The 26895-nt window shown below is 36.9% G+C and overlaps 1 protein-coding gene across 1 annotated transcript; it reads left to right on the forward strand.

Moving 5' to 3' along the window:
- Positions 1 to 426: 426 nt before the first annotated feature.
- On the forward strand, positions 427 to 17880 carry LOC127084755 (uncharacterized). The gene is made up of 2 exons (XM_051025259.1): positions 427 to 930; positions 1026 to 17880. Exon 2 carries the CDS (start codon positions 11457 to 11459, stop codon positions 13353 to 13355), a length of 1899 nt encoding a protein of 632 aa, XP_050881216.1. The 5' UTR covers positions 427 to 930; positions 1026 to 11456; the 3' UTR covers positions 13356 to 17880.
- The last annotated feature ends 9015 nt before the right edge of the window (positions 17881 to 26895 follow it).

Here is a 26895-nt window from a genome sequence, read left to right on the forward strand (position 1 = left end):
AATAAAATCCGACTTGTTTGTTAATTGAGCTTCAAAATATAGTGACACATTCACATTCAATTCGAATTGCAACATAGCAAACAACCATCAATTTGGGCTAACCGAATTTGCAATCTGACCATCCAATCATGACAAAATTCTGCAGCATAGTAATGCACTGGCAGCCAGAACATTCACAGCTCAAACCATAATTCAAACCCACTGAACCATTAACAATTTAATAGGAAAAAACTACAATTAACATTCAAATCAACCAACTTCTAACAGGAAATTGGCCTAACAGAGAATTAACTCACTTAACATTAACTGTTAAGTAACTTAATCAATAACAAATCTAACTGGTTTACAACAGGTTAACAATCCCATTTCATTTTCATTAACAATTAACTGACAACAGAACTTAACTAACAAGACTTACAGCAAACTGAATTTTATTTTTCACTATAAACAACTCAAAACGTAAACCAAATTAAAACCAAATTCATTTTTGCCTCATTTTAATTTCACCAACTGAATTTGAATCACTATAACTAATGCTAACAAAATTTCTCATGTCCAACTAACTGTGCATTTCGATTGAATTTCATGTGAATTTGAAAACAGAAAAGTGAACTCTATAAATTCATATCACACGCCTCAAATCGGGGGATCCATTATTCATCACTCTTCATCTTCGTTTCATCATAAATCTCAGAACAGAGCAAAAATCACGCAACCGGAGGATCATTCGACAACATAATTCATGCTCATAATCACTCCACTTTTTTCAGAATTTCTCGTCCGTTCTCTCAATCTCGTTCTCCAAAGTTCAACTCCAAGAATGAACAACAGCAGAAGAAAGTAGCAGAGCAAGGAGAAGAAGAAGCAGGGGATTGTAATCAAAGAGAAGAGAAATGATTCAATACTTGTTCGCATCGCCATTCCAATTCGGTTAGTTTCCCAGCTTCGATTTGATTCTATGTAAAACTCGATCCATTTACGGCTTGGTTTTGATTCCGCTTCCTCATGATTCTGCACACACGAAGACGAATTGAATGTGAAGATTAATGTTGATCCGATGTTGGTGATTGAAGTGATCATAGAGGCGGTGTTCTTCGTTTTTCTCCGCTTCCATTTCGTTTCGCATAGACATCGAATGGATAAGACGAAGAAGCGTTGGAGCTGGTGTAGTGCGGCTGTTGAAGATCCGGTTTACCATGGATAAACTGGTTTTGTCCGGTGTAGCTGGATCCAGTGTGGGCTAAGGCCCAAGAAGTTCCTCCACTTTTCACCCCCAAAATCGGGCCTAAACCCCTTCTTACCCCTTCAAGGCCCAATTTCATGTTTTTTTTTGCATTATTTTCTTTTCATTGTTTTGTTTGGTTAATTAGTTTTAATTAAATTGGTTAGATTTTAAGATTAATAGGTATTAGAATTTAATTAGGGATTTAGAATTTGATTTAGAATTTAATTGGATTAATTAGGATTTTAGATTTTGACTAGTTTAATTAGATTTTAGAATTGTTAGAAAATAATTAGGTTAATTAGTTTTGATTAGTTTTAGAAATCTTAGGTTAACTAGAATTTTTAGAATATTAGAAATAATTAGAACTAATTGGATTTGATTAATTGATTTTAATTATAAATTTGCATGACTAGAAATTTAAGGCAATATTAATGATTTGTGAAATAATTATTTTGCCCTTAGGTTTAGAAATAACTTGATTTTGCATGCTCCCCTTAGTTAATGACTTATGGAAATATTCTAACTATCAATTAACTCTTTAGGTTGTTGTATAGTCACTATCAACTGATTTTTCCCAATCTGATTAAGTTGATCAAAGTTTGCTTTGATCAACTAAATCCTTTGACTGTGCTTAATTCCCCAAGCCTATTCAAGTGATCAAAAGACCCATTGATCACTTGATAGGGTAAGTCCTTGCGTTCAAGTTGTACTGGATACTAGATTTCAAGACATTAAGATTCAAAGGTCAAAGATCAAGAATTCATTTAATTCAAATCAGTACAAGACATGACTACTACTCAAGCACTACAAAGGTCAAATTCAATACTTGTCAATCATGAGCCAAGTTGTGTGCCACGAGTCTTAAGCAATAGAGAGGAATGAGAGTGGAGAATTTCTATGCTCATTTTGAATATCTTTGGACATGGGATGAATGACCCAGTTGCTCATCGTATTCATCTCTATTCATAGACTTTAACACAATTTGATTCAAATTGATTGTCAAGTCTCTTCATTCTTCAAAGACAACCCTTCATCATAGGAAGCTGCAAGGAAATTCAACTTCAACACTCATCAGTTATGATGCAAGTTGCACATCATGATCCTTAAGGAGTAGAGAAGGAGTGAGAGTGGAGAATTCCTATCCTCATTCTGAATATCTTTAGGTACGGGACGGATGACCCAGTTGCTCATTATATTCATCTCTATTCATAGACTTTAGTGCAATTTAAATCAGATAATTGATAGTTCTTTCTACACAGACGTGAAGAGTAGACTGAAGATCAGACTTCAACCTTCCAGGGTTTCTTTTCTTTCCCTTTCGTTCTCTCTCAGTAAAACTAAAACCATTTTGTAAATAAACTCAAAAATAATTAACCATACGATTAGGATTATATGATACGAGCCTTAAGCAATGGAGAAGGGATGAAAGTGGAGAATTCCTCTCCTCATTCTGAATATCTTTGGGTACGAGACGAATGATCCAGTTGCTCACTATATTCACCTCCATTCATAGACTTTAGTATGGTCCAAATCATGACTCTCATTTCATAATAAAAGCAAACTCACCTCATCAAACTCAGTTTCTCCTTTGGGAGTCATTTTCCGTTTAAAACCTTTTCAGAAAGGATGTGTTACTTTCGTTCTACCGTAAACGACACTTAAGCCTCCTTGGCGATCAAGCAATGTTTAACTGCTAGAGTGCAATCCGAGTTCATCCATTCTGCCACAAATAGACAGACGCTTAAGACTCCCATGCTCGAGCATACAAGCAAGTTAACAGTAGAACGTGAACATTAATATTGTTCACTAAAAATAACTAACACATCCATCATAGTTCCACGAACTACGGAGCTCTGATTTCCTTATTGCACGAATGAGGACACGTAGGCACGAGGACCCAAATCCTTGGCGAGCACATCTATTTATTAACCCCCGTTCCCTTTCCGCGAGTAATCTTCAGATAATAACACCTATTCTTACAAAGAACATTCAAAACGATTCCCATGGAGTACCATGGATATGAGGGGTGCTAATACCTTCTCCTTACATAACCAACTTCCTTACCTATTTCTCTTTCCCCAAGATTATATCGATGTTTTCGCTTTCCTTCGGGAATAAATAAAGCTCGATGGCGACTTTGTTGTATCTTTGAGCAATCGATGCGCTCGGGTATAATTCACATAACTTCAATACTAACATGGCCCAAACTTCTCTGCCATACCCATTGCTCCTTATTAATAGACATTAAGCATTTTACATTTTGATCCTCAAGATCACAAAGTCTGATTTTATAAATGTTGTTATTTCTCTTTTCGTTAAAAAGGATTGTACTATCTTTTGGACTAACAACCTTACAGGACTTTTGATTAAAAATGATATCATAACCATTGTCACTAAGTTGACTATTAGACAATAAGTTATGCATCAAACCATTGACCAAAAGAACATTAGTAATAGAAGGAAGTTTACCATTACCAACAGTTCTAGAGCCAATGGTTTTCCCTTTCTGGTTTCCTCCGAAACCAACGAAGCCTTCAGGCTTAAGTTCCAAATCTTGGAACATAGACCTTCTGCCCATCATATGTCACAAGCATCCACTGACCATGTACCATGATTGGTGTTTCAGATGAGCTGCTAAGGATGTCTGCAACATAGATGATCTTATCCTTAGGTACCCACTTTCTGGATTCTCTCTTGTTAGTTTTCCCAGAGTTTCTTACTCCCTTGGGTCTTTGTGCAACAAGATAATCAAGTAAAATTTGTGCATGATACTTAGGTTTCAGAACCGAGTTCTTATCCTTTGTAAGTTTTCGTGTCTGTGCAGAAAAATCAAGCTCAGTGCCAGCAGGCATGAAATGCTTATAGAGAGGTTTCAATTTTACCTTTTGACTTTCGTCCGATTTTATAGTTTCTATACAACCTAAACCTTTCTTGGCATTTATGCTAACTCCATAGATCAAAGAATATACATGCTTTTAGCCATAAAGTACTAGAATGCTCTGTCATATCTAATGACGCAATCAATACCTGAAGCTTCTGAGACTATTTCTTCCTCTAGTTTTGAAATTTTACTTTTCAAAGCAGAGTTGTTACTTTCTAAAGAAAATATTTTTTCATTTAGGGAAGACATATGTTTCTCAAGCTCACTACGAGTTTCAAAAGCAACTACTTGGACTTGTTTAAGGTCCTTATATCTACTCTGAAGACTTTGGTACTTTTCCAGTATTTTAGAGAGACGTGACTCTAAATTGGAACAAGATAGTTCAGAAAATACCACTTCAAAATCAAAGTTTGATTCTGATTCTGACAACATCTTGTCCTCTGGTTCTTTAGAGCCTTCTGGATCAACTATAGTTGCCATCAATGCAACGTTGGCTTGTTCCTCATTAGAATATTCTTCTTTTAAATTAAAGTCGTCCCATATAGCCATCAACCCCTTCTTGCCTTTAGAAAAATTCTTATTAGGCGTTCTATCCTTTTTTAGCATAGGACACTCATTCTTGTAGTAGCCTAGCTCCTTGCACTCAAAGCAGATAACCTCTTTGCCAGAACCTTGCTTCTTCTGTCCAGACGAAGAATTAGAACGACCAACAATCCTCTTAGCTCTTGTGAACTTTCCTTGACCATTATGCCTATGCCTCTATACTCTGTTGACCGTCTTGGAAATCAAACACAACTCATCATCATAAACTTTTGATTCTTCCTCAGCTTGATAAGCTCTTATCTTCTCAGGCTTAGACTTTAAAGCAACAAATTTACCTAACTTATGAGGTTCATCTTCCTTGAGTTCTATCTCGTGGCTTCTCAAAGAACTAACAAGTTCTTTAAGATTAATATTGTTAAGATCCTTTGCCAGATTTAAAGCAGTTACCATAAGTCTCCATTTTTTTAGGGAGATTTTTGATTATCTTCTTGACATGGTCATCCGTAGAGTATCCTTTGTTTAGAACTTTCAGTCCTGCAACAAGCATCTGAAATCTTGAGAACATAGTCTCAACGATTTCATCATCTTCCATTTTGAATGCTTCATACTTCTGGATTAAGGCCAAAGCCTTTGTCTCATTTACTTGAGCATTCCCCTCAAGAGTCATCCTCAGAGAGTCAAATAAAGACTTAGCAGAATCTTTGTTTGTCATCTTATCATACTCAATATAAGAGATAACATTTAGCAATATAGTTCTAGCCTTGTGATGATTCTTGAAATCCTTCTTTTGTTGATATGTCATAACACTTCTTGCTATATTGTCTCCTTCATCATTAACTGGGTGAACGTAGCCATCGACTACAAGATCCTAGATATCAATATCATTGTTATCTTTCTAGTAGTCAAACTTCTCACCATAAAGGATTGGTGGTTTAACACTGTAGTGATCTCTCTCATTATTGTTAGCAGCGACAACATTGTTGTTAGCAGCGACCATGGTTTCTCACACAAACTGGATCGGTACTGAACATAGTGAAGTGTTAATAAAAACTTTATCACAATCAAAGCTAGACTCTGATACCAATTGAAGGTGTGAAAAACACAATAAAAGGGGGGTTTGAAGGTGTGAAAAACATAAAAGCTATTTACTAACTCAAGAACACCACACAAATACTAAGAATAAAGAGATAAAAACACAAGTATTTTTATCCTGGTTCACTTGAAACTCAAAGCTACTCCGGTCCACCCACCAAGGTGATTTCAACTTATACACAAGGACTTAATCCACTATAATAAACTGATTACAAAAATCGCAAATAATAACCTCTTTGTCTTCTCAAGGATCCGACTATACCTAGTATCATTAAGGAATCACAAATAACATGTTTGAATAAAAGTTTTGTGTTTACAAGTTGCTTCTACATAAGCAGATTTTACACAAATGGAATACAAACACTTAAAGAAAAGTATGAGCAAAGTTTAGAGCTTTTTCACGTAGAAAAAAAGTCTTATGAAATTATTGCAGCAGTCTTTTCTTCAAGTATCTAAGTCCTCTTTATATAACATGAAAAAGGAACCGTTGGAGGGAAAATATGGGATAATCAAAATGTAACTGTCCACTAATGAATTAGTGACAAGTGTGAAGAATAGTAATGTCCTTTCCCCATGATTTCAGGTAGTGGAAGGATTATTTTATTTGTACCATGTACTATTTGATCACGTATCCATTTTAATCTTATCTTCAAATTCACTGGTTTCTGATAAATAGTTGATGAAGCATGAAACGAAGAAATACACAACTGGATTCAGAAACTTCAGAATCTTCAGTCAGAACCTTGATAGTGTCAGCAGTCTGGCTTGAGATCTTCAGATCTTCAGAATCTTCAGACTCTCGAACCTTGTAACCTCAAAGCCTGGCTTGAGATCTTCAAAATCTTCATCTAAGTAATAAAACTCCATAAGCTTACCATTCTTCATAAGCTTGATGATAATAGTCATATCTAGAAGCAGAAGTGGAGAGAATATTGCAGCAATAACATAACGTCTTTCCAGAACTTCTTAGGAGTGAATCAACATAGAAGCAGAAAGAACATTGCGACACTAACTTGACATCTTTCAGAACTTCTCATGAGTGATTAGTGCAAAAGAGGAATTCGGAACAAATGTTCAAAAATTGATGACAACACACGTCATAAACTCATAATCAAAACTGACTGTTAAAGCTACACAATAACAAACCATCAGGATACCAAAATCGTTCTCACACAAATACAACATTGTTATCATAAAAACTCAAGGTATAAATGCATAACCAAATCATATTTTAACACTTTCAAATATAAAGTACTACAGTTGATTGGCAAGAAATGCTTAACCATCCAAGGAGGAAACTTGTTGGTGAATGAAAACTCCATACTCGAGTGAGTGCCAAGACTACAAGAAGCATTTCCTGAAGCCGATGAATCAAAAGGGAGGATCGTCCTCAAAGATGATGATCCTTAGGCCATATTTGTCATTTTCATTCGCATTTTGTTTGACTATTAAAGTATTGTTTGCTTTTAAGTTTGTTGTTCTTTAAATGGTAATATTAATGAAATGAATGTGAATTTTTTTGAATCAATCCATTTGTATTCACTCTGCAAATATTCATTAGTTCCTTTGTCATAAAAAACGAAAAAATAATATGTTTTCGAATACAACTGTGTTGATGATGTAAGGCATTGTTTCAATTCCTAAATACTGAATATTTAATGAAGATAATCCCTCGTCAATCCCTTTTGAGCCTATAAGTTGGTGTTTCTTTATATATGAAAAATCCTTAATATGAACCAGGGGTGGGGTAGTTGTTTGGTTAATTTGGCTATGCATTTAAAAATTACAAGAAAAAAGCATCCATATGAGGTTCAATCGCATCCTCTCTTCGCACATATAAAACAATGTCAAAGAAGTAGTGAACATTCAAAAGCGTACATCAATTGTTTCTATTGAACCATCAAAACATGACAGACACATCCCTTTCATAATAAATCAAGTGAACAAATGTCATACAAGTTATTCCCAGAAATACAAAAAAGAAAGAAAAAAAAGTTTGCTAAGTCGAAAATTTGAAAGATGACTTAGGACAAAATAGGGCATCCTGCAAGACTGACAACTCAAAAGAAATAGTCCAGGAAAAAATTAGGGATAAGAAGAAAATCAAGAAGAAGGATTGCCAAAAATCCTTAACAAAAGAAAGGACAACAACAAACTTGTACGACTATCAAACAAAAAGAAGGTGATTTCGTTAAGCAAAAAACATCATTGGTTCCCGCACTATAACATCATCACCTTTAACATTTCTGTTATAGCTTGAATGTGTGTGTCAAATTAGCTAAACATAGGACTGGAGATCATCATGGAGAATGGGGTGGGTTTAAATTGAATTTTGAGCCTTATATCCCTTGTGTCGAAAACCGTGAACCAGGACACATTAAAACCTTCAAAAGACCTAATTGAACCAAGGGTTATTATAGTGGTACAATTTTTGAGATTAAGCTATTGATTAACTTAACTCATAAAGCAAGAGTCGCCACCGCACTTTTATTATTTCCAATGAAAAGGGAAAAAGAAAGAACAAAACCTAAAGAAGTTTTCAAACAAAAATAATAAAAAAAACAGAGATAAGGGTTTGGGGTTGGTTAAGCAAAGGGAAAGTATTAACACCCTAAACATCTGTAGTACTCTATAGGAACCTCTCTGAAAATCTGTACATTTTGGCTAAAAAGGGTGTTGTTTGCAAAAGATTGGGGAGATGAGAAGAGAAATGTTTTTCATAATTTTGTGTTTGCCAAGATTTCCCAAGTCTCATGCCTATGTACCAACAAAGTGCAACGGAGGATCAAAACCTCGTAGTTCATGGTAAAACAATGAAGATGTTTGTTTTGATTCATTTTTAATAAAAAGACATTTTGTCATTTTTAAGAGAACACTCAACTAGCCACCTACAAGCATAAGAACTTTGCATCATCATGAGAAGGGCTGCAACTTGGATAAAGATCAACAAGTATGCCACTAGTTCTCTTAAGTGGAAAAGAATTACCATCAATGCTATGGGGATAGGAGAATTATATCTCAACTATGAAAATGACTCAAGTCTAAACTTTGAGAAAAGTTTCAAAAGAAAAAGGGCACAAAGGGCACAAAATAGTTTGAATGAGTTATGTCTTTTTTAAGTCTTTTGAAATTGGTTTGAATATGCTTAAGATGTATTAGCATTTTATTAAGAAAAAGGTTTTGAAAATCACTTGACAAAAGTCAAGGTTTATTAAGAAAATAGTTCAAGTTTGAAAACAAGAAGGTTTTAAAAATGAGAGAAGATTTTGAAAAATAAAGAAGGGTAGGAGAAGAAGAGACTATCCTATAGCTTAAAGTAAAATCTAAGGAGGAAAGATCTAACAAAGAGATAACGAGCTTTGTGACATAAGTCTGTAGCGGTAAATTCATGACCGTCGAGCTATGGATAAACACGACGTCAATAAAACCAGAGTCGCCACCGCGCTTTTATTGTTTCCAAAGGAAAAGGAAAAAAGTATGAACAAAACCCAAAAGATAAGAAGCTTTCAAATCAAAACTAATAAAATGCCAGAGATCACAGGTAAAGGGGTTGGTTACACAGAGGGAAGATATTAACACCCAAAGTATCCTAGGTACTCCTAGGGAGCCATTTTTTGTGTGCAAGTGTTTTGGTTAAAAATGATGTTTGATAAAAAAAGGAATGAAAGGATGAGAAAAGAATTCATTAATTATATTTTTTGAGTTTGACAAGACCTTCGGTCTTATGCCTACGTACCAACATAAAAATGAGGGATCAAAACACCGTAGTTCGTGGTAAAAGACCTTTAAATGAGGTTGTTAGTTCTTTTTGTCTTTTGAAATTAAAGTCAATATGGTTAAGTTTATTTTACAAGTTTGATTAAGATTTTTTTTTATAAATTCAATGACATAAGGCCAAAGTTTCTAATTATTAAAACATGTCTAAGTTTGAAATCACAAGCAAAGAAGGTTTTGAAAAGAGGGAGATATTTTGAAATTAAAGAAGTGGGAGGAGATGAAGGGACTACCCTAGGCAAAAATTAAAATTTAAGAGTTGAAAAGATCTGACCAATAGGATGCAATCCACAAGACAAGAATGTCATATAGAAACCCATTTCCTTTGGACTTTTGAGCAAGCAATCATCATAAGCAAACATCCAAGCAAATCATATGAAGACCAAGGCATCAAATAAAGATAGCCATAATATCCAAGCAATCACTCCAATAGCTAGCAGTCTTCAATGTCTTCCAATGTATCAGATGAAAATATTCCTTGGCAAAATCTTAGAAATAATCATCAGAAAATCAAGCACAGGGACAAGGTAATAGATGAACCAAAGGCACACAAGGTTTGCATCATATGAAAAGCACATGCAAGGATAGCTCAGTCTCAAATAGTGGCATTGGCCAAGTCCTCAAAGCATATGGACAATTGTCTATCTTAAGGAAATGGAATAATGGTTGTCGCAACCATATTCGGGTTTGGGAGTGGATTACGCAAGAGGAAGGTATTAGCACCCCTCACGTCCGTTGTACTCAACGGGAACCTTTTAGTTCAATTTTGCGATTTGAGTGTTAACTTATGTTGTTTGTTATCTTCGGGTTATAAATATATTGAGAATAGAAATGGATGGTGTTGGTTCTATGTGTTGGCAGCAATTTTGGTAAAACCTAGAGTGTTCACAAGTTGTCACAAGTGTTGTCTTGACATAAGATAACTTGTACCTGCAGGATGTTTAAAATGTGAATATGCAGGATTTTTACTGAGATGTCAGACCCGATGTCATGACATCTGTATACAAAACATTCAGTCTGAATGGTATGTATTATGTGATTGCATTTTGTATGCTAATCTATATATGATTGATGAGATGATTGAACGCGCTCTCAATCAGTAATTACAACTAGATTGACTTATTTTCCAACGAGATATAATCAACTGTCATGAGAAGATATGAATGGAAAATAGTTTTAGGGTTTTATGATGTCCAAGCCCAGCCAAATGCTTCTATATAAAGGACATGGAAAACCTGGTTTTATACACAAGAAATAACGAACGAATTATTGAGAGAGAATAAGGGTTTGAGTCTTGTGTGGTCGTGTGTATTGTAAGCCATTCATTCATCCATAGATGATTGAATTGGACTGATTTTTGAGTTGTAATTTGTCCACTCTAAGCTTTGAAGCATGAGTGTGTGTTTAATTGATTGAAGCTTTTAAGCAAGATCAAGTATGTGTCATTGAAGAGTGTCTTCTTTTCATTGTAATTCTTGTTTTATATCACTGCTGTGATTGAGGGGGACTGAGTAGGATCTCATATCTAAGAGTTCTTAGGTAGAAGTCATACGGGTAGAGATTAGGTGAAAAGACTGTAACTTGAAGTTGTTTATTGAGAGTCTTTGAACTGATTCTGTTTAGTGGATTTCCTTCCTGGCTTGGTAGCCCCCAGACGTAGGTGAGTTTGCACCGAACAGGGTCAACAATTGCTTGTGTCTCTTGCATTACTGTTCTTTATCTTTTATCCTGTTTGTATTGTTCAGATATTAGTGTCGTGACATTACCTTCGACATCTCATATTTGATACCATAATTTCAATTGGTATCAGAGCAAGCATCCTGCTCTGGTTCTGGGTGAGATCTAGGGACGTTACTTTCTGGTACTATAGATAGAGACGGAGGATCTGTTCACAGACCACCTATTTTGGATGGATCCAACTATGATTACTGGAAACCTTGAATGGTAGCCTTCCTAAAATCTTTGGATAATAAAGCTTGGAAGGCTGTTTTAACAAGCTGGGAACATCCAGTTATTACTAAGGAAGGAGAAGCTACAACTGACAAGAAGGCTGAGGAACAATGGACCAAGGAGGAGGATGATCTAGCTCTTGGGAACTCTAAAGCATTGAATGTTATATTCAACGGAGTAGATAAGAACATATTAAGATTGGTAAACAACTGTGAGGTGGCTAAAGATGCGTGGAACATTCTCAAAACCACTCATGAAGGCACCTCTAGAGTGAAGATGTCTAGACTGCAGCTGCTCACTACCAAGTTTGAAAATTTAAGGATGAAAGAAGATGAAAATATTCATGAATTTCATATGAATATCCTTGAAATTGCTAATGCCTCAGGAGCCCTAGGTGAGAAGATGTCAGATGAAAAGCCAGTGAGGAAAATACTCAGGTCACTTCCTAAGAGATTTGCCATGAAAGTGACAACTATAGAAGAGTCTCAAGACATTTCTAATATGAGAGTTGATGAGCTAATTGGATCCCTCCAAACATTTGATATGGGAATGTGTGATGGATCTGAAAAGAAATTCAAAAGCATAGCCTTCATGTCAAACAATGAAGAGAAAGAGGAAGAATGTGGTCAAGATACTGATGAAGATCTGGAAAATGATGTAGCATTACTGGGAAGACAATTCAACAAACTTCTGAATAAGATGGATGTAAGGTCTAAGTCTAATGTCAAGAACATCTCATCTGACATCAGTAAGTCCAATAATGCTGGAAGAAGAACAAGATCTGATGAAAAGTCCAAAGAAGGAAAAGGAGTTCAGTGCCATGAATGTGATGGGTATGGACACATTAGAGCTGAATGTGGAACCTACCTCAAGAAACAAAAGAAGAGTCTTACTGCTACTTGGTCTAATGAAAGTGAAACAGAAGAGTCTGCAAATCTTGTGACTGCATTGACTGGAAGATGGGGTTCTTATGAAGACTCAAGTGATGATGAAGTAACCTTTGATGAGTTAGCCACTACCTACAGAAAGTTGTGTCACAGAAGTGAAGAAGTGTGTCAACAAGTTGAAAGTCAGAAGAAAGTGATAACACAACTGGAGAATGAGAAGGTAGAACACTTGGAAACCATCTCTAAGTTAAAGACTGAAGCAGTGTTCTTGAATTCCAAGCTAGATGAGATGACAAAGTATGTCAGAATGCTAAACAATGGATCTGACACCTTAGACAAAATTCTCCATACTGGACAAATGACAGGAGACAAGTCTGGCATTAGGTTCAATGAATCCAAACCAGAGTGCAGTCACACTGGTAGCAAACCAAAATCCAAACCTGAGTGCAGTCACACTGGTAGAAAACCAAAGATGTCACATCATATATCACAACATCATAAAGGAAGACAACAGAAAGGGAAACATCAAAGATGGAGATGTCATTACTGTGGAAAATTTGGCCACATTAAACCATTCTGCTATAAGTTGTATGACTATCCTAGTCCTTCTCATCATCAACCTAGACCCAAACATCACATACCTGTCAACAGAAAACAATGGGTTCCTAGGAATAGTGTTATAAACCTGATAGCTAACACTTCCTTCAGAGTTTCAGCCAAAGAAGACTGGTATTTTGACAGTGGGTGCTCCAGACACATGACTGGAAACAAAAACCTGCTAACTGGCCTTCATCCTCATGCCACCATCTATGTAACCTTTGGTGATGGAGCAAAGGGTGAAATCAAGGGGATTGGTAAGATTAACTGCCCTGGAGTCCCTAACCTTGACAATGTCCTACTTGTTAAGGGACTGACTGCAAACCTAATAAGCATCAGTCAACTATGTGACCAAGGTCTAACTGTAAACTTCACAAAAACTGAATGTCTGATTACTAATAAATAAAATGAAGTGATCATGAAAGGAGTCAGGTCTAAGGACAACTGTTACATGTGGAGTTCTCAAGAAACTGGTTATTCATCAATATGTACTCTAGCCAAAGAAGAAGAAGTGAAGATATGGCATCAAAGATTGGGCCATCTGCATCTGAAAGGAATGAAGAAGATTATATCTATTGAAGCTGTTAAAGGAATTCCCAACTTGAAGATTGATGAAGGAAGAGTTTGTGGGGAGTGTCAGATTAGAAAACAGACAAAGATGTCACATCAGAAGCTCAGACATGACACCACTTCCAGAGTGCTGGAACTTCTCCATATGGACTTAATGGGACCCATGCAGGTGGAAAGTCTTGGTGGGAAGAAGTATGCTTATGTAGTGGTGGATGACTTCTCCAGATACACCTGGGTCAATTTTATAAGAGAAAAATCTGATGTATTTAAGTCTTCCAAGATCTTTGTCTAAGACTTCAAAGAGAAAGGGAAAGTCAGGTTATCAAAATCAGAAGTGATCATGGGAAGGAATTTGAGAACAACAAATTTGCTGGATTCTGTGCATCAGAAGGAATTAGTCATGAGTTCTCATCTCCCATTACTCCTCAGCAAAATGGTGTGGTAGAAAGGAAAAATAGAACTCTCCAAGAATCAGCCAGAGCTATGATTCATGCTAAGAAATTGCCCTACCACTTCTGGGCTGAAGCTATGAACACAACCTGCTATGTTCACAACAGAGTAACCTTGAAGAAAGGGACTCCTACTACTTTATATGAAGTCTGGAAAGGAAGAAGACCTACAGTCAAATACTTCCATGTGTTTGGTAGTAAATGTTATATCTTGACTGATCGTGAACAAAGAAGGAAGATGGATCCCCAGAGTGATGAAGGAATATTTCTGGGCTGCTCAACAAACAACAGAGCATTTAGAGTCTTTAATTCCAGAACAAAAGTAATGATGGAATCTATAAATGTTGTGGTTGTTGATCAGCAGACTGATGTCACAGACGATGTTGAGACATCCCTAAATGATTCTCTAGTTGATTTCCCAGAAAAAAGTAATGAGAATGAACTCACTCAAGCTGAACTTGAAGCTGACAAAATTAATAAGGGACCCTCTATCAGAATTCAGAAGGATCATCCTAAACATCTCATTATAGGAGACCCAAATAAAGGGGTCACAACTAGATCAAGGGAAGTGATCTCACATGGCTGTTTTGTGTCCAAGATTGAGCCCAGGAATGTCAAGGAAGCCTTGACTGATGAGTTCTGGATCAATGCCATGCAAGAAGAGTTAGGCCAATTCAAGAGAAATGAAGTATGGGAACTGGTTCCAAGACCTGAAGGAATAAATGTCATAGGAATAAAGTGGGTGTATAAGAATAAATTTGATGAACAAGGGGTGGTTACTAAAAATAAAGCAAGATTAGTAGCACAAGGATACACTCAATTTGAAGGAGTTGACTTTGATGAAACATTTGCCCCTGTAGCTCGCCTTGAGTCCATTAGACTATTGCTTGGGGTGGCATGTATTCTGAAGTTCAAACTGTTCCAAATGGATGTAAAAAGTGCCTTCTTGAATGACTACTTAAATGAGGAAGTATATGTTTAACAACCTAAAGGATTCATAGATCCAAATCTTCCAAAGCATGTGTACAAGTTGAGGAAAGCCCTTTATGGTTTGAAACAAGCTCCTAGGGCTTAGTATGATAGACTCACAGTGTTCCTCACTAACAATGGATACAGGAAGGGAGGTATTGACAAGACCCTATTTGTTAAAAATGAAGGAGGAAAACTCACGGTGGCTCAAATATATGTGGATGATATTGTGTTTGGTGGGATGTCAGATCAGATGGTCGAACATTTTGTTAAACAAATGCAGTCTGAATTTGAAATGAGCCTTGTTGGAGAGCTGACCTATTTTCTTAGGCTACAAGTCAAGCAGATGGAAGATTCTATCTTTCTATCTCAAAGCAAATATGCCAAAAACATTGTTAAGAAGTTTGGCATGGAGAATGCAAGTCATAAAAGGACACTTGCTCTTACACATCTGAAAGTCTCCAAAGATGAAAATGGTGTTAGTGTAGATCAAAGTCTCTACAGAAGCATGATAGGAAGTCTGCTATATCTCACAGCAAGCAGACCTGGCATTGCTTTTGTTGTAGGTGTTTGTGCTAGATATCAAGCTGAACCAAAAGTCAGTCACATAAACCAAGTGAAAAGGATACTGAAATATGTCAATGGCACTAGTGACTATGGGATGTTGTATACTGATGGATTTGGATCTATGCTGATTGGATACTGTGATGCTGACTGGGCTGGAAGTGCTGATGATAGGAAAAGCACATCAGGAGGATGTTTCTTCTTGGGGAACAACTTAATATCATGGTTTAGTAATAAACAAAATTATGTGTCCCTGTCCACTGCTGAAGCTGAATACATAACAACTGGAAGTAGTTGTTCTCAACTGGTTTGGATGAAACAGATGCTAACTGAATACAATGTCACGCAAGATGTCATGACATTGTACTGTGACAACCTAAGTGCTATAAATATTTCTAAGAATCCTATTCAGCACAGCAGGACAAAACACATTGATATTCGTCATCATTTTATTAGGGAATTCGTGGAAGAGAAAATCATAGCCCTGAAGCATGTTACTACTAAAATGCAATTAGCTGACATATTTACAAAGGCTTTGGATGCCAATCAATTTAAATGTCTAAGAGGGAAATTAGGGATTTATATCTATGAGAATTTATAGCAATTAATTTGGAGTGGAAAAGGGAATAAAAATATTGTGTGCCCACTTAAAAGAAAGTGCCCCATTTATGGTAAATCATTACCTAGTATTGGAACTTCCATCTATAGCATTTTCACACGCAACCTAAGCTTAAACATTTCCACCTTCCTCAAACTTCATCGACCTTCTCTGCTAGGGCAACATAAATCCTTTCACAAGCTCAACAAGATGTCACAACATCCTTCACCTTCTAGTTCTAAAAACACCAAACCTACGCACAAAGCAAGAACACCCTCCATGGATTTTCTTAATGAAGACAGTTTGGAAGTGATTCCCCTATCAGTCATCCCAGGCGACGCTCCTGGTCCCTCCTCCACTGCAGGACATACTCAAGATAACAGTTTTGATAACCCTACCTCTAAAGATGACATGCATCATACTGATCGTGTCATTAGAAATCTTGTCACGAGGATCCTAAATGAAGGACACTCTGTAAAGGGAGTTTCTACTCCCCTATCTAGAAGGGACCCTTCTCTTGAGGTTGGACCTCACAATGAGAAAGATGATGAGTCATCTAGGTCTGAGAAAGATATTGCTGCAGAAGGACTGTGTTCTTTAGGGCAAACCTTGCCTTGTAAGAAATCTGTAGATGCTTCTCAATCTAACAAGCATGACTCTGCTAAGAAGGTGATCGACTTGGAAGATGAGAGCTCAGATGATGAAGATGATAGCTTGCTTCATCACTTGAAGCCAAGTGTTGCTTAGAGAATGAAGACCAGAAAGGGTAGGTCGGTGGCTGAGATGATGACAGCCAAAACTGATAAGAAGGCTACTATCGTAGGCCCTTTAAAGTCTTGGAGTAAAGTGGAGGTAAAGAAGAGGAAAGTAAGAGAAAGTTTTGATTCAGAGGAAGATGTTGAAGACGATGTCTGATCGGTCACCATTTCCATTGAATTCCCACCATTAATCCGACGTATTTTCATCACTTTGGTAAGATTTGTGTTTGTTTATAGTTGTTTCAGAGTCATTTATCATGTTTTGTTAGTTTGGTATCACATTTCATTTTATTACATGTTTATGTCAAAAAGGTCTCTTTTACGCTTCGTTTTGGTAGTGTTATTGTTACAGGCCGTTGCACAGGTTTAAAAGCACTAATAGTGGAGTTGGGGATACTCAGAAAGGCAAAAATATGAAAATACAGCAGTTCAACACGGGCACCCGTGTGCCACAACACTGCCCGTGTTGTTGGTCAGGCAAAAAAACAGAGAGTTAACACGGGCACCCGTGTGTAGGAACACGGCCCGTATTGATGCCCCTGTAACTTAATCTGAAAATAATCATGTTGGAAAGCACACACGGGCACCCGTGTGTACATGCACGGCCCGTGTTGATGGGCGCGACTTAGAAACTTCAACTTTTGCCATGTGAATCTATTCTGCTCATTAAGGGTAGTTTGGACTTTTTGCTTTGGGAAAATCCATCTGAAACTATTAGAAGGCTTGGGAGAGAAAGGAGAAGACACTTTTTGACGTACGAAAGAAAACACTGCATTGAGAGGAGAGCTACTACGGAGGATTCGAAGACGGCGAGATTCAAGGGTTCCGAACATTGAAGATCAAAATCTCCTAGTTCTTTGTAATGTCTAATTTTCATACTATGATTTTGTTTAATACTATGAGAGGCTAAACCCCCTATGTCAGGGGGGTGGTCCTGATTTGATCGTATGTTATGAATTTGAACAAATGATTTCCTTATTACTATGTTACTTATTTCAATTTAATTGTGTGATGTTATTATGCTTTTGTATCGGACAAATACAAATTGATCTATGACTATCAATAACAGGATTGTGATTGTTAGGGTTTTCACACAATTGGGTTTATGATTGCATCATCTAGGACTAGTAACTTTTGTAAACCACCGCAAACCTTGATATTGTTAATGATTAAAACCAATGATTAATTGAATGGACATTTGAGTAAGAATTGGTAGCTTAATAGTTTCTTCCTTAAGGACTTAAGGAAGAACATTCTGAGGTTAGGTAATTGAATGTTGCATATGTATTAAGGAAATCTTGACTGAATTCATAACTGGTTAAATCAACCACTTCCCCTAGCATATTTTATATTAATCAATTATATTTTACTGTCTTTTGTGTTTATTGCTGAAATTTCGAAAACAACCAAACCATTATCTTTTTGTTCTGATAGAATCAAAGTAAAATAAGTGTTTCCTACGCAATCCCTGAGATCGATACTTGGAAATAAAACTCCTTATTACTACATCGGTAAAAATAGTACACTTGCTATTTTTCCGATCAATGTCCCTGACATCTCTCCTATCAAAAGGTCAACTATTAGAAAATTTCCTGCTAAGGTTGCTGCTGTACACTTGGATAATATTTCCTTCCATCTTGAAGATGGTGCAGCAAAGTGGAAAATTGTAATCCAAAGGAGAGTGGTTGTGGAAAGAGAACTGGGAAAGGATGCTGTGGAGGTTAAGGAGGTCATGGACCTGATTAAGTCTGCTGGATTAATGAAGACTGTTAGTGGTTTATCTCAGTGTTTTGAAGGTCTTGTTAAAGAGTTTGTGGTGAACATCCCTGAGGACATTGCTGACAAGAACAACAAAGAGTTTTGTAAGGTGTTTGTTAGAGGAAAGTGTGTGAAGTTCTCCCCAATTGTGATTAATAAGTTCCTAGGAAGAGGAACAGAAGGTGGTGTTGAACTAGAGGCCACAGACAATGAGGTCTGTAGGAAAATAACTGCTGGACAGGTCAAGAAGTGGCCAAGCAAAAAACATCTCTTTGCTGGAAAATTAATTGTGAAATATACTATCTTGCACAAGATAGGGTCAACAAATTGGGTACCAACAAATCACATCTCTACAATCTCAAATGCTATTGGAAGGCTCATATTTGCTATTGGAACCAAGCTTAATTTTGATTATGGTAGATTCATGTTTGAACAAATTGTCAAACATGCTTTGACAAATGCAGTGAAGCTGCCCATAGCTTTTCCCTCAATAATTTGTGGGATAATCCTAAGCCAGCAACCTGGAATTCTGAGCACAATGATATCCCTAGTAGAAGAAAACCTCCATTATCAGTCCATTACAAATTATTTGAAGGCAGTCATGTCAATGACATCTGGTGTGAAGAAGCCAGCCTCTCAAGGTGGTCTGATTGCTAAACTGAAAGAGACCTGTAAGGAATTGGAGACTGGGATAAGGGTGGCTAAGGCTAGGAAAGAAGCTTTAGAGGTTCTGATTAATAGCTTGGAGCAAGGAGATATGGATAATGTTGGTCAAGCCAAGGAAACAGAAGCCCACACCTCTAGTGAGTGGTCTGAATCTCAAGATAAATCAAGTGGCAGTTCTGGGTCTAAAGCTGATGAAGATGCTAGCTCCTCTAACTAAGTGTTGGTGAAGATTGTCCCCCTGTTATGATGGTGTGCTGTTTTGGATGCCTTGATGTTTGATTTCTTTTTTGGCAGTCTTATTTTGATGCCTTGATTTAATTTCTTGGGTTCTTTGTGATTTCTCTGGATTCTTTTTATCTCAGCTTATATAGCTGTGTATATTTGTGGTTCTGTCACACCTGACAATATGTTTTAACATTCTATATGTTTTAACATTCTATGTGACATTCTCTGTTGGACTAATAGACATTTATTTTGTCTCATTGGTCTCTTTGGTCTATTTTGACTAAAAAGGGGGAGAAGTAGCTAAAAGAGAGCTGCAATTAATATGTGCTATGAAGTAGCTAGGCTAAACAGATGACATATGATGTTGAAAAGGATGTTTTGTGGAGTACAGGTGATGTTGAAGGAGATGTCAGATGGGGTGATGGATGTTACAAGTGTTGTTGAAGGAGATGTCTGTGTTGAACAGACTTAGGGGGAGAAGAAGCACATTTGTTGTGTATGTTTAAAATGTGTTTACTAGTTGCTATTATAGCTAGTAAATGTGTGGTTTATTACTTCTGCTGCTAAACTGCTGATATGTTTTTTTGTGAACAAATGGACTGATGTATGTTTTAGCAAAAAATTGCCAAAGGGGGAGTTTATTGGTTCTATGTGTTGGCAGCAATTTTGGTAAAACCTAGAGTGTTCACAAGTTGTCACAAGTGTTGTCTTGACATAAGATAACTTGTACCTGCAGGATGTTTAAAATGTGAATATGCAGGATTTTTACTGAGATGTCAGACCCGATGTCATGACATCTGTATACAAAACATTCAGTCTGAATGGTATGTATTATGTGATTGCATTTTTTATGCTAATCTATGTATGATTGATGAGATGATTGAACGCGCTCTCAATCAGTAATTACAACTAGATTGACTTATTTTCCAACGAGATATAATCAACTGTCATGAGAAGATATGAATGGAAAATAGTTTTAGGGTTTTATGATGTCCAAGCCCAGCCAAATGCTTCTATATAAAGGACATGGAAAACCTGGTTTTATACACAAGAAATAACGAACGAAATATTGAGAGAGAATAAGGGTTTGAGTCTTATGTGATCGTGTGTATTGTAAGCCATTCATTCATCCATAGATGATTGAATTGGACTGATTTTTGAGTTGTAATTTGTCCACTCTAAGCTTTGAAGCATGAGTGTGTGTTTAATTGATTGAAGCTTTTAAGCAAGATCAAGTATGTGTCATTAAAGAGTGTCTTCTTTTCATTGTAATTCTTGTTTTATATCACTGCTGTGATTGAGGGGGAGTGAGTAGGATCTCATATCTAAGAGTTCTTAGGTAGAAGTCACACGGGTAGAGATTAGGTGAAAAAACTGTAACTTGAAGTTGTTTATTGAGAGTCTTTGAACTGATTCTGTTTAGTGGATTTCCTTCCTGGCTTGGTAGCCCCCAGACGTAGGTGAGTTTGCACCGAACTGGGTTAACAATTGCTTGTGTCTCTTGCATTACTGTTATTTATCTTTTATCCTATTTGTATTGTTCAGATATTAGTGTCGTGACATTACCTTCAACATCTCATATCTGATACCAGAATTTCAAATGGGAACCTCAGAAAGGGAAAGGGGAGGGTTTTTATTAGTGTGCTCGCAAAGATACAACAATCTCCTGCCTACGTATCCTTATGGTGCAATAAGGAAGTCAGAGCATTCGTAGTTCGGGAAACTAGGATTGGTTGGTGTTTTTTAATGAACAACTGTTTAGATCGCATCCTAAAGGCTAAACGTTGGCTTGTCTACTCTCGACGAAAGCTTAAACACTAGTTTGTTGTGCGCATTAGAAAGGATTAAATGGTGTTCTTTCTGAAAATAGTTTTGGCCGCACGGGGGTGACAAGTTGGATTAATATGTTGGGTGTTTTTGATTGGTTGAGATGTTTTTGGTTGGATGACGATTACTCGGATAGTTGAGTAAGACAACTCGTATCCTAACAGTCGGGAAAGGGAATAGAAGACTCTAGACCACTTTATTTTTCATCCATAATTATAGAAAGAATTTGATAATAATTAAGGTGTTTTGAATGGATGACGAATACTCAGATAGTCGAGTAAGACAACTCGTATCCTAATAATCGCGAAAAGGAATAAAAGACTCTAGACCACTTTCTGTTTCATCTGAGTATTTATGAAAATAAGGTTGTATATGGTTGACGTATTTTAGAATGAACGACAAGTACTTGAATGAATGAGTAAGACAACTCATATCCAAGTATTTGAGGAGAGGAATCGAAGGCTCAAGACCATCTCCCATTTCGTACAGTTTATTCTGAAAATGATTTGATTAAGTTATTAATTTGTGGAAAAATGACAATTGTTCGACTAACCGAGTAAGAGAACTCGTATTCAAATAATTGAGGAGAGAAGTTGAAGACTCAAAGTCATCTCCTTTTTCATTTCATTATTATGAAAGTGTTTTGATTTAATCGGGGTTTGAAAGTTTGTAGAGGAACGACAATTATTTGACTAACCAAGTAAGAGAACTTGTATTCAAATAGCTGAGGAGAAAAAGTTGAAGACTCAAAGCTATCTCCCTTTTGGTTTCTTGTTATAAAAGGATTTGATTTGTTTGTGCTTAAGTGGATTATGGATGACGATTATTCGACTAAACGAGTAAAGAATTCGTATTCAAATAATCGAGAAGAGGAGTTGAAAACTCAAAGCCATCTCTTTTTTTATTCCTAAATGAAATAGTGTTTGATTGTGATTAAGTATTTTAATTTAATTTTAATAAAGAATACTCGAGAAGTATGTGGTTTAATATGATTATAATGCTTGGAAAAACATGGCTTGTGTTAATACCTTAGGATTGACATTAATTTTGTAAAACAAATAATGTAATCACCTCTGTTGTTTTAATATGTTGGGTTGAAGAAGTTCAACATCTGGACTAACATGTCATGTACGATGTCACGACATCATGCCTGTGACATCGCACATGTGTAGAAAACTGAATTAATTAATTCAGGTATAAATTCTGGGATTAGTGAGGATATTTGGTGAATATCCTAACTTCCTTGTGGAGGTCTTAAAGACTCAATCAGAATATATAGGCTATAAATATGGAGATATATATGGAGATATTTTGGGAACTAAAAGATTGAAGACCTTGATTGTAGCATAAGTTTCTGCTGACTTTGTAACAACAAAGGAGAAGTTTGTTGCGATTTCTGAAGGCCCAAATCCAGTTGGGTGCTTAGGTTATAAATAGCATAGTGTAACCTAGGTTTTGTAAGCCTCATAGAATGAAAAATTAGGGATGTGTGTGAGGTAAACCTCCCAACCTGTGGGAAGGTTACCATGTGTTTCTCAGTGTTCAAAGCTGAGAGTATTTGTAACTCAAAGCCTGTAGGTAAGAGTTGTTATGATCTTGAACGAAGCTGTGAAGCAAGTTCAAGTTGTTTAGCATTACATTGTATTTTGTAGTGATAAGAATGGAAACTGGAGGTTTCTATCTAGGAGTTCCTAGGTATAGATTGCATTGGGTAGGGATTAAGTGAAGAGTTGTAAACGGGGAAGTTTAACTCTGAATTAATACTGCTGATAGTGGATCTTCTTCCTGGCTTGGTATGCCCCCAGAGTAGGTAATGTTGCACCGAACTGGGTTAACAATTTCCTGTGTTTGTTTTCCTTCTGCATGGTATAATCCTGTTTGCCATAACTCAGCTTGTATTTCTGTCTGCTTATCAAGATAATAACAGACCTGGTACACAACATATTGTTAGAATGTCAATCAGAATGTTTTGACATTCATCAGTGACAGTCTATACTGAATAATAGGAAGGATGGTTTTTCTGCTTCAGGTCAGTATTTATTTTAGTCTGTTCTTCAAGAGGATAACAGACCTGGTCAAAGGTTCATGGTGTAAAGGTCAAACTGTATGTCTTGACAGTTTTTAATGTATGCTGATACTGAAGTAGAGACTGGTTGGTCTTTCACAGTACAACATTTAGCACAGTTGCTTTCAGGAACATAACAAATTTAACATGAGGTATATGTTCTGGTTGTCAAACTGAATGTTGCGACATTCATTCCAGACAGCATGTGCTAAATTGTAGGATTGTTAGTTTTTCTGTTTCAGTATTTTTCTCAGGCTATTCTTCAGGAATCCAACAGCTGAGCTAAACTTCAGGAAACTAACAACTGAGCTACATTTAATGAACCTAACAAATATCCTATTTGTTAGCACCATAATAAGTGGAAATTAGATCAACATGCTTGACCTTTATTTTAGGAAATACAAGTACAAGGCCAGCAAACTGTAATAATGTAACAAATGATGTTCAAATCACAATTGAGACATCATGCTGATAACTGTGCAGGTTCAACAGTAGTTAGTGGTATGGTTGATCTCTGCTGAGTCTTTCTACCAGGTGGACGGACTTGGGTGTTCTTCCATTCTATGGTAATACAGGAGCAGATGTCGTGACATTTGTGCATGTGTGCACATTGGTACTGGAAGTTAATTGTATAGACATCTTGCTGTATTAGTAACAAGGTTGAATCAGATGTCATGACGTGGAGTAGAACATCTGAACTCTGACTAAACCAGAATTTCAATTGGTATCAGAGCAGGCATCCTTTTCTATTTTTGGATGAGATCCATGGGTGATACTTTCTGGTATCTTGCAAGGAGTTATGTTAGTACTGATGTTGGAACCTATGGAAGGTTCTGTGAGTTACCTGAATGGTCCCTTGAAGTAGGTGGATGGACTATTCATGACAGGAACTGTGTGTACTTGTCTCTGGAGGTTGTCAATTGGCCTTTGTGTGGGACAACTGTACTAGTATTGAATCATATTCAAACTTAGTATGTTCTTGGAGGCTATCTAGTGAAGTGTGTGTTCATAGGTTGAGTTGTATTATGATTTCCGCTGCATAATACCTAGCAAAACTCAAACTCTGATGTAGTTCCCCCCCCCATGTGATTGAGAGGCTGGTATATTCAAGATTTCATCATAATCTACTGAAGATATCAAAGATACGTGAATCTCCTCAAGTCCACTCATCATGGGGAGAATCACCTGATCACTGATTCTTTCATTCTCTTGGATTGTGCATATGAAGACCTTGTAGAATTTCAAGGAGGGGTTGGTCCAAGGAGGTGGAACTAATGCTCTATGTGATGTTAGAACATGCTGTTCAACAAGTATGCACCTTCTGGTTGAAGAGCAGATGTTTTTAGGTGTCAAACAAAGGGATACTTTTGTTTGGAACCTACTCCTGACCTGGAAGAGGAGACATCTGTGTGTGCTAAGTTGACAAGGGTAGGGTCAACGGTATGTGTGCTCAAGAATGTCACTTTTAGAAGTCTGATCTCTAGAAGTGGAGCTGGTTGAGATGCGACATTGTTCATTCCCTGCTGTGTGCCTTATTCCTGTAGATTGATCAGGGTTGGATAGTTGTTCCCTGAAGTACTATGGTGTGTTGGAAGACAAGTCCCCTGGATGTTAGAAGTCAATAATGGGGTAACCTAACTGCTAATTCATTTAAGAGGATTGGGACCATGAATCTTGTTATTCAAACACCACGCTCAGAAGTGGCAGTTCTTTCAAGGAGTGAGAATATGAAGATTCAGTGGTTGGTTGAGATAGTATGCTCTGGCAATGCATATCTACTATTAACTGGTGTTGTAGTGTGGTCACTAGTACTTATGGTCAGCTGGAGTCTGATTGGTGTGATTGGAGTATGTATAGGTATAACTCATAGAGTTAGTTGCCACTGGTAGGGATGCTGTATGTCATGTTGAGACAATTTGTGTACAATGCATGGATATTGGTGTGGAGTTTCCATGATTGTTAATTTGAGGGGGAGTTTTGGTTAACCTCCTCACGTTTGGTCAGCCTAGGGTCTGGTTGGCTGTTGACTTTTGTCACATGGGTTCTGGTTGTTGTGTGACACATTTGCAAGGAAGGATTCATCTCTCTCATTCCTAAGGGTGAATCTAATCTAGAAAGATTCTCAAAACTGTTGAGGTGCTTGCAAGCAGAAGATGTTGACACAAGAAGAGTATTTTCAAAGTATTCTTATGGTGGAAGTATCTGAAAGGATAATTGGGAAAGGATTTAATATCAATGTCTACTTGTGACAAGTACAAGTCTTTAATTGATTATCCTTGGAGCTCCAGATAACTGATGTTCTTAAAGATGTTGGAACATCTCTTCTTCAAGACCCTGTGCAGAATCACAAGAAGGATAGTACATTGGTTTATGATCTATCTCTTTGGTGGCAGCAAAAGCATATGATCTCTGAAAAGGTTTCCTGGCAAGAAACATGTTCAGCCTTGGTGTGTACAAGAAGAAGAAGACACCATAGTTTTGATGGTTATTTGGATCAGTTTATTTCTGATCTAGGTAAGGAAGTGCATTGGCTAATGCATACTGTGGAGTTAAGAACAAGTGGCAACATTCTTGACATCATGGAAACAACCTTGCTTTAGGAAGTGGAATCCTTGGTATAGATGAAGGGTTAGTCTCTAACTGGTCCTTCTGAAGACTCATGCATCAGAGTGTCTGATGTCTTTGGAGAAGAAGCAGGGATTCATCAAAGTGTGAGCTTGGATGACTTAACTGCAAACCTACAGGATGGAGGTTGTTTACTCAAACTTGGTTCCACAATCAAGTGTATGAGAGCATTGAACTCTTGTTCTGTGTAGGGAGGAAGTTCTTTCAAGTGGCAGAAGAAGGAGCTGAATTCAACAGCTAAATGTTAAAACACAATGTTGTGACATTTGGTTCAACATCAGAATCTTAGTTGGTGAAGTGGCACATCAACTTAAGATAGAAGGGTCTACAGAGTTGTAGATTGGGTACTTCAAAAAGATCGTTCTCATTGCAGTTCTTTGGAGTTGCTGGATGGAGAAGATGTTACATGTTCATGTCTTAGAGAATCTAAGTTTTGTTTAACATGTAGCTTGAAGTTCAAGTCTCACTTGGAAGGTCATAATATCTTTGGGAGAAGTCTGATAAACTTGGAGAGGTCAAAAAGTGGCATTTGACTTTTTCATATGAGGATTCACGAAGGAGGTAATCAACCAGTGGCATTTGGTCTATCTCAGAAGTGAGTTCGAAGAATCAAGATAATCAACATATGGCAGCTGATTATTCTTGAGGAAAGTCTGAGACAAATTACTTTTGAGCAGAAAAGTAGTAAGTTGAAGACAAAAGGAGGTGTTTTCTATTCATCTCTTGGAGCTTGTGGTAGGAGTTTTGAGCTATCTATGGAAGATTATCTCTTGTAATGGGATGAGAATGTATATGTCCCAATTTGTGTCTGGTTTCTTTTGGATCAAGCTGGTGACTCAGTGATATCTGAAGATTATCAGATGGTGTTCTTT

This window comes from Lathyrus oleraceus, chromosome 5 (assembly GCF_024323335.1).
Source record: "Lathyrus oleraceus cultivar Zhongwan6 chromosome 5, CAAS_Psat_ZW6_1.0, whole genome shotgun sequence".
In the NCBI taxonomy this organism is placed as follows: domain Eukaryota; kingdom Viridiplantae; phylum Streptophyta; class Magnoliopsida; order Fabales; family Fabaceae; genus Lathyrus; species Lathyrus oleraceus.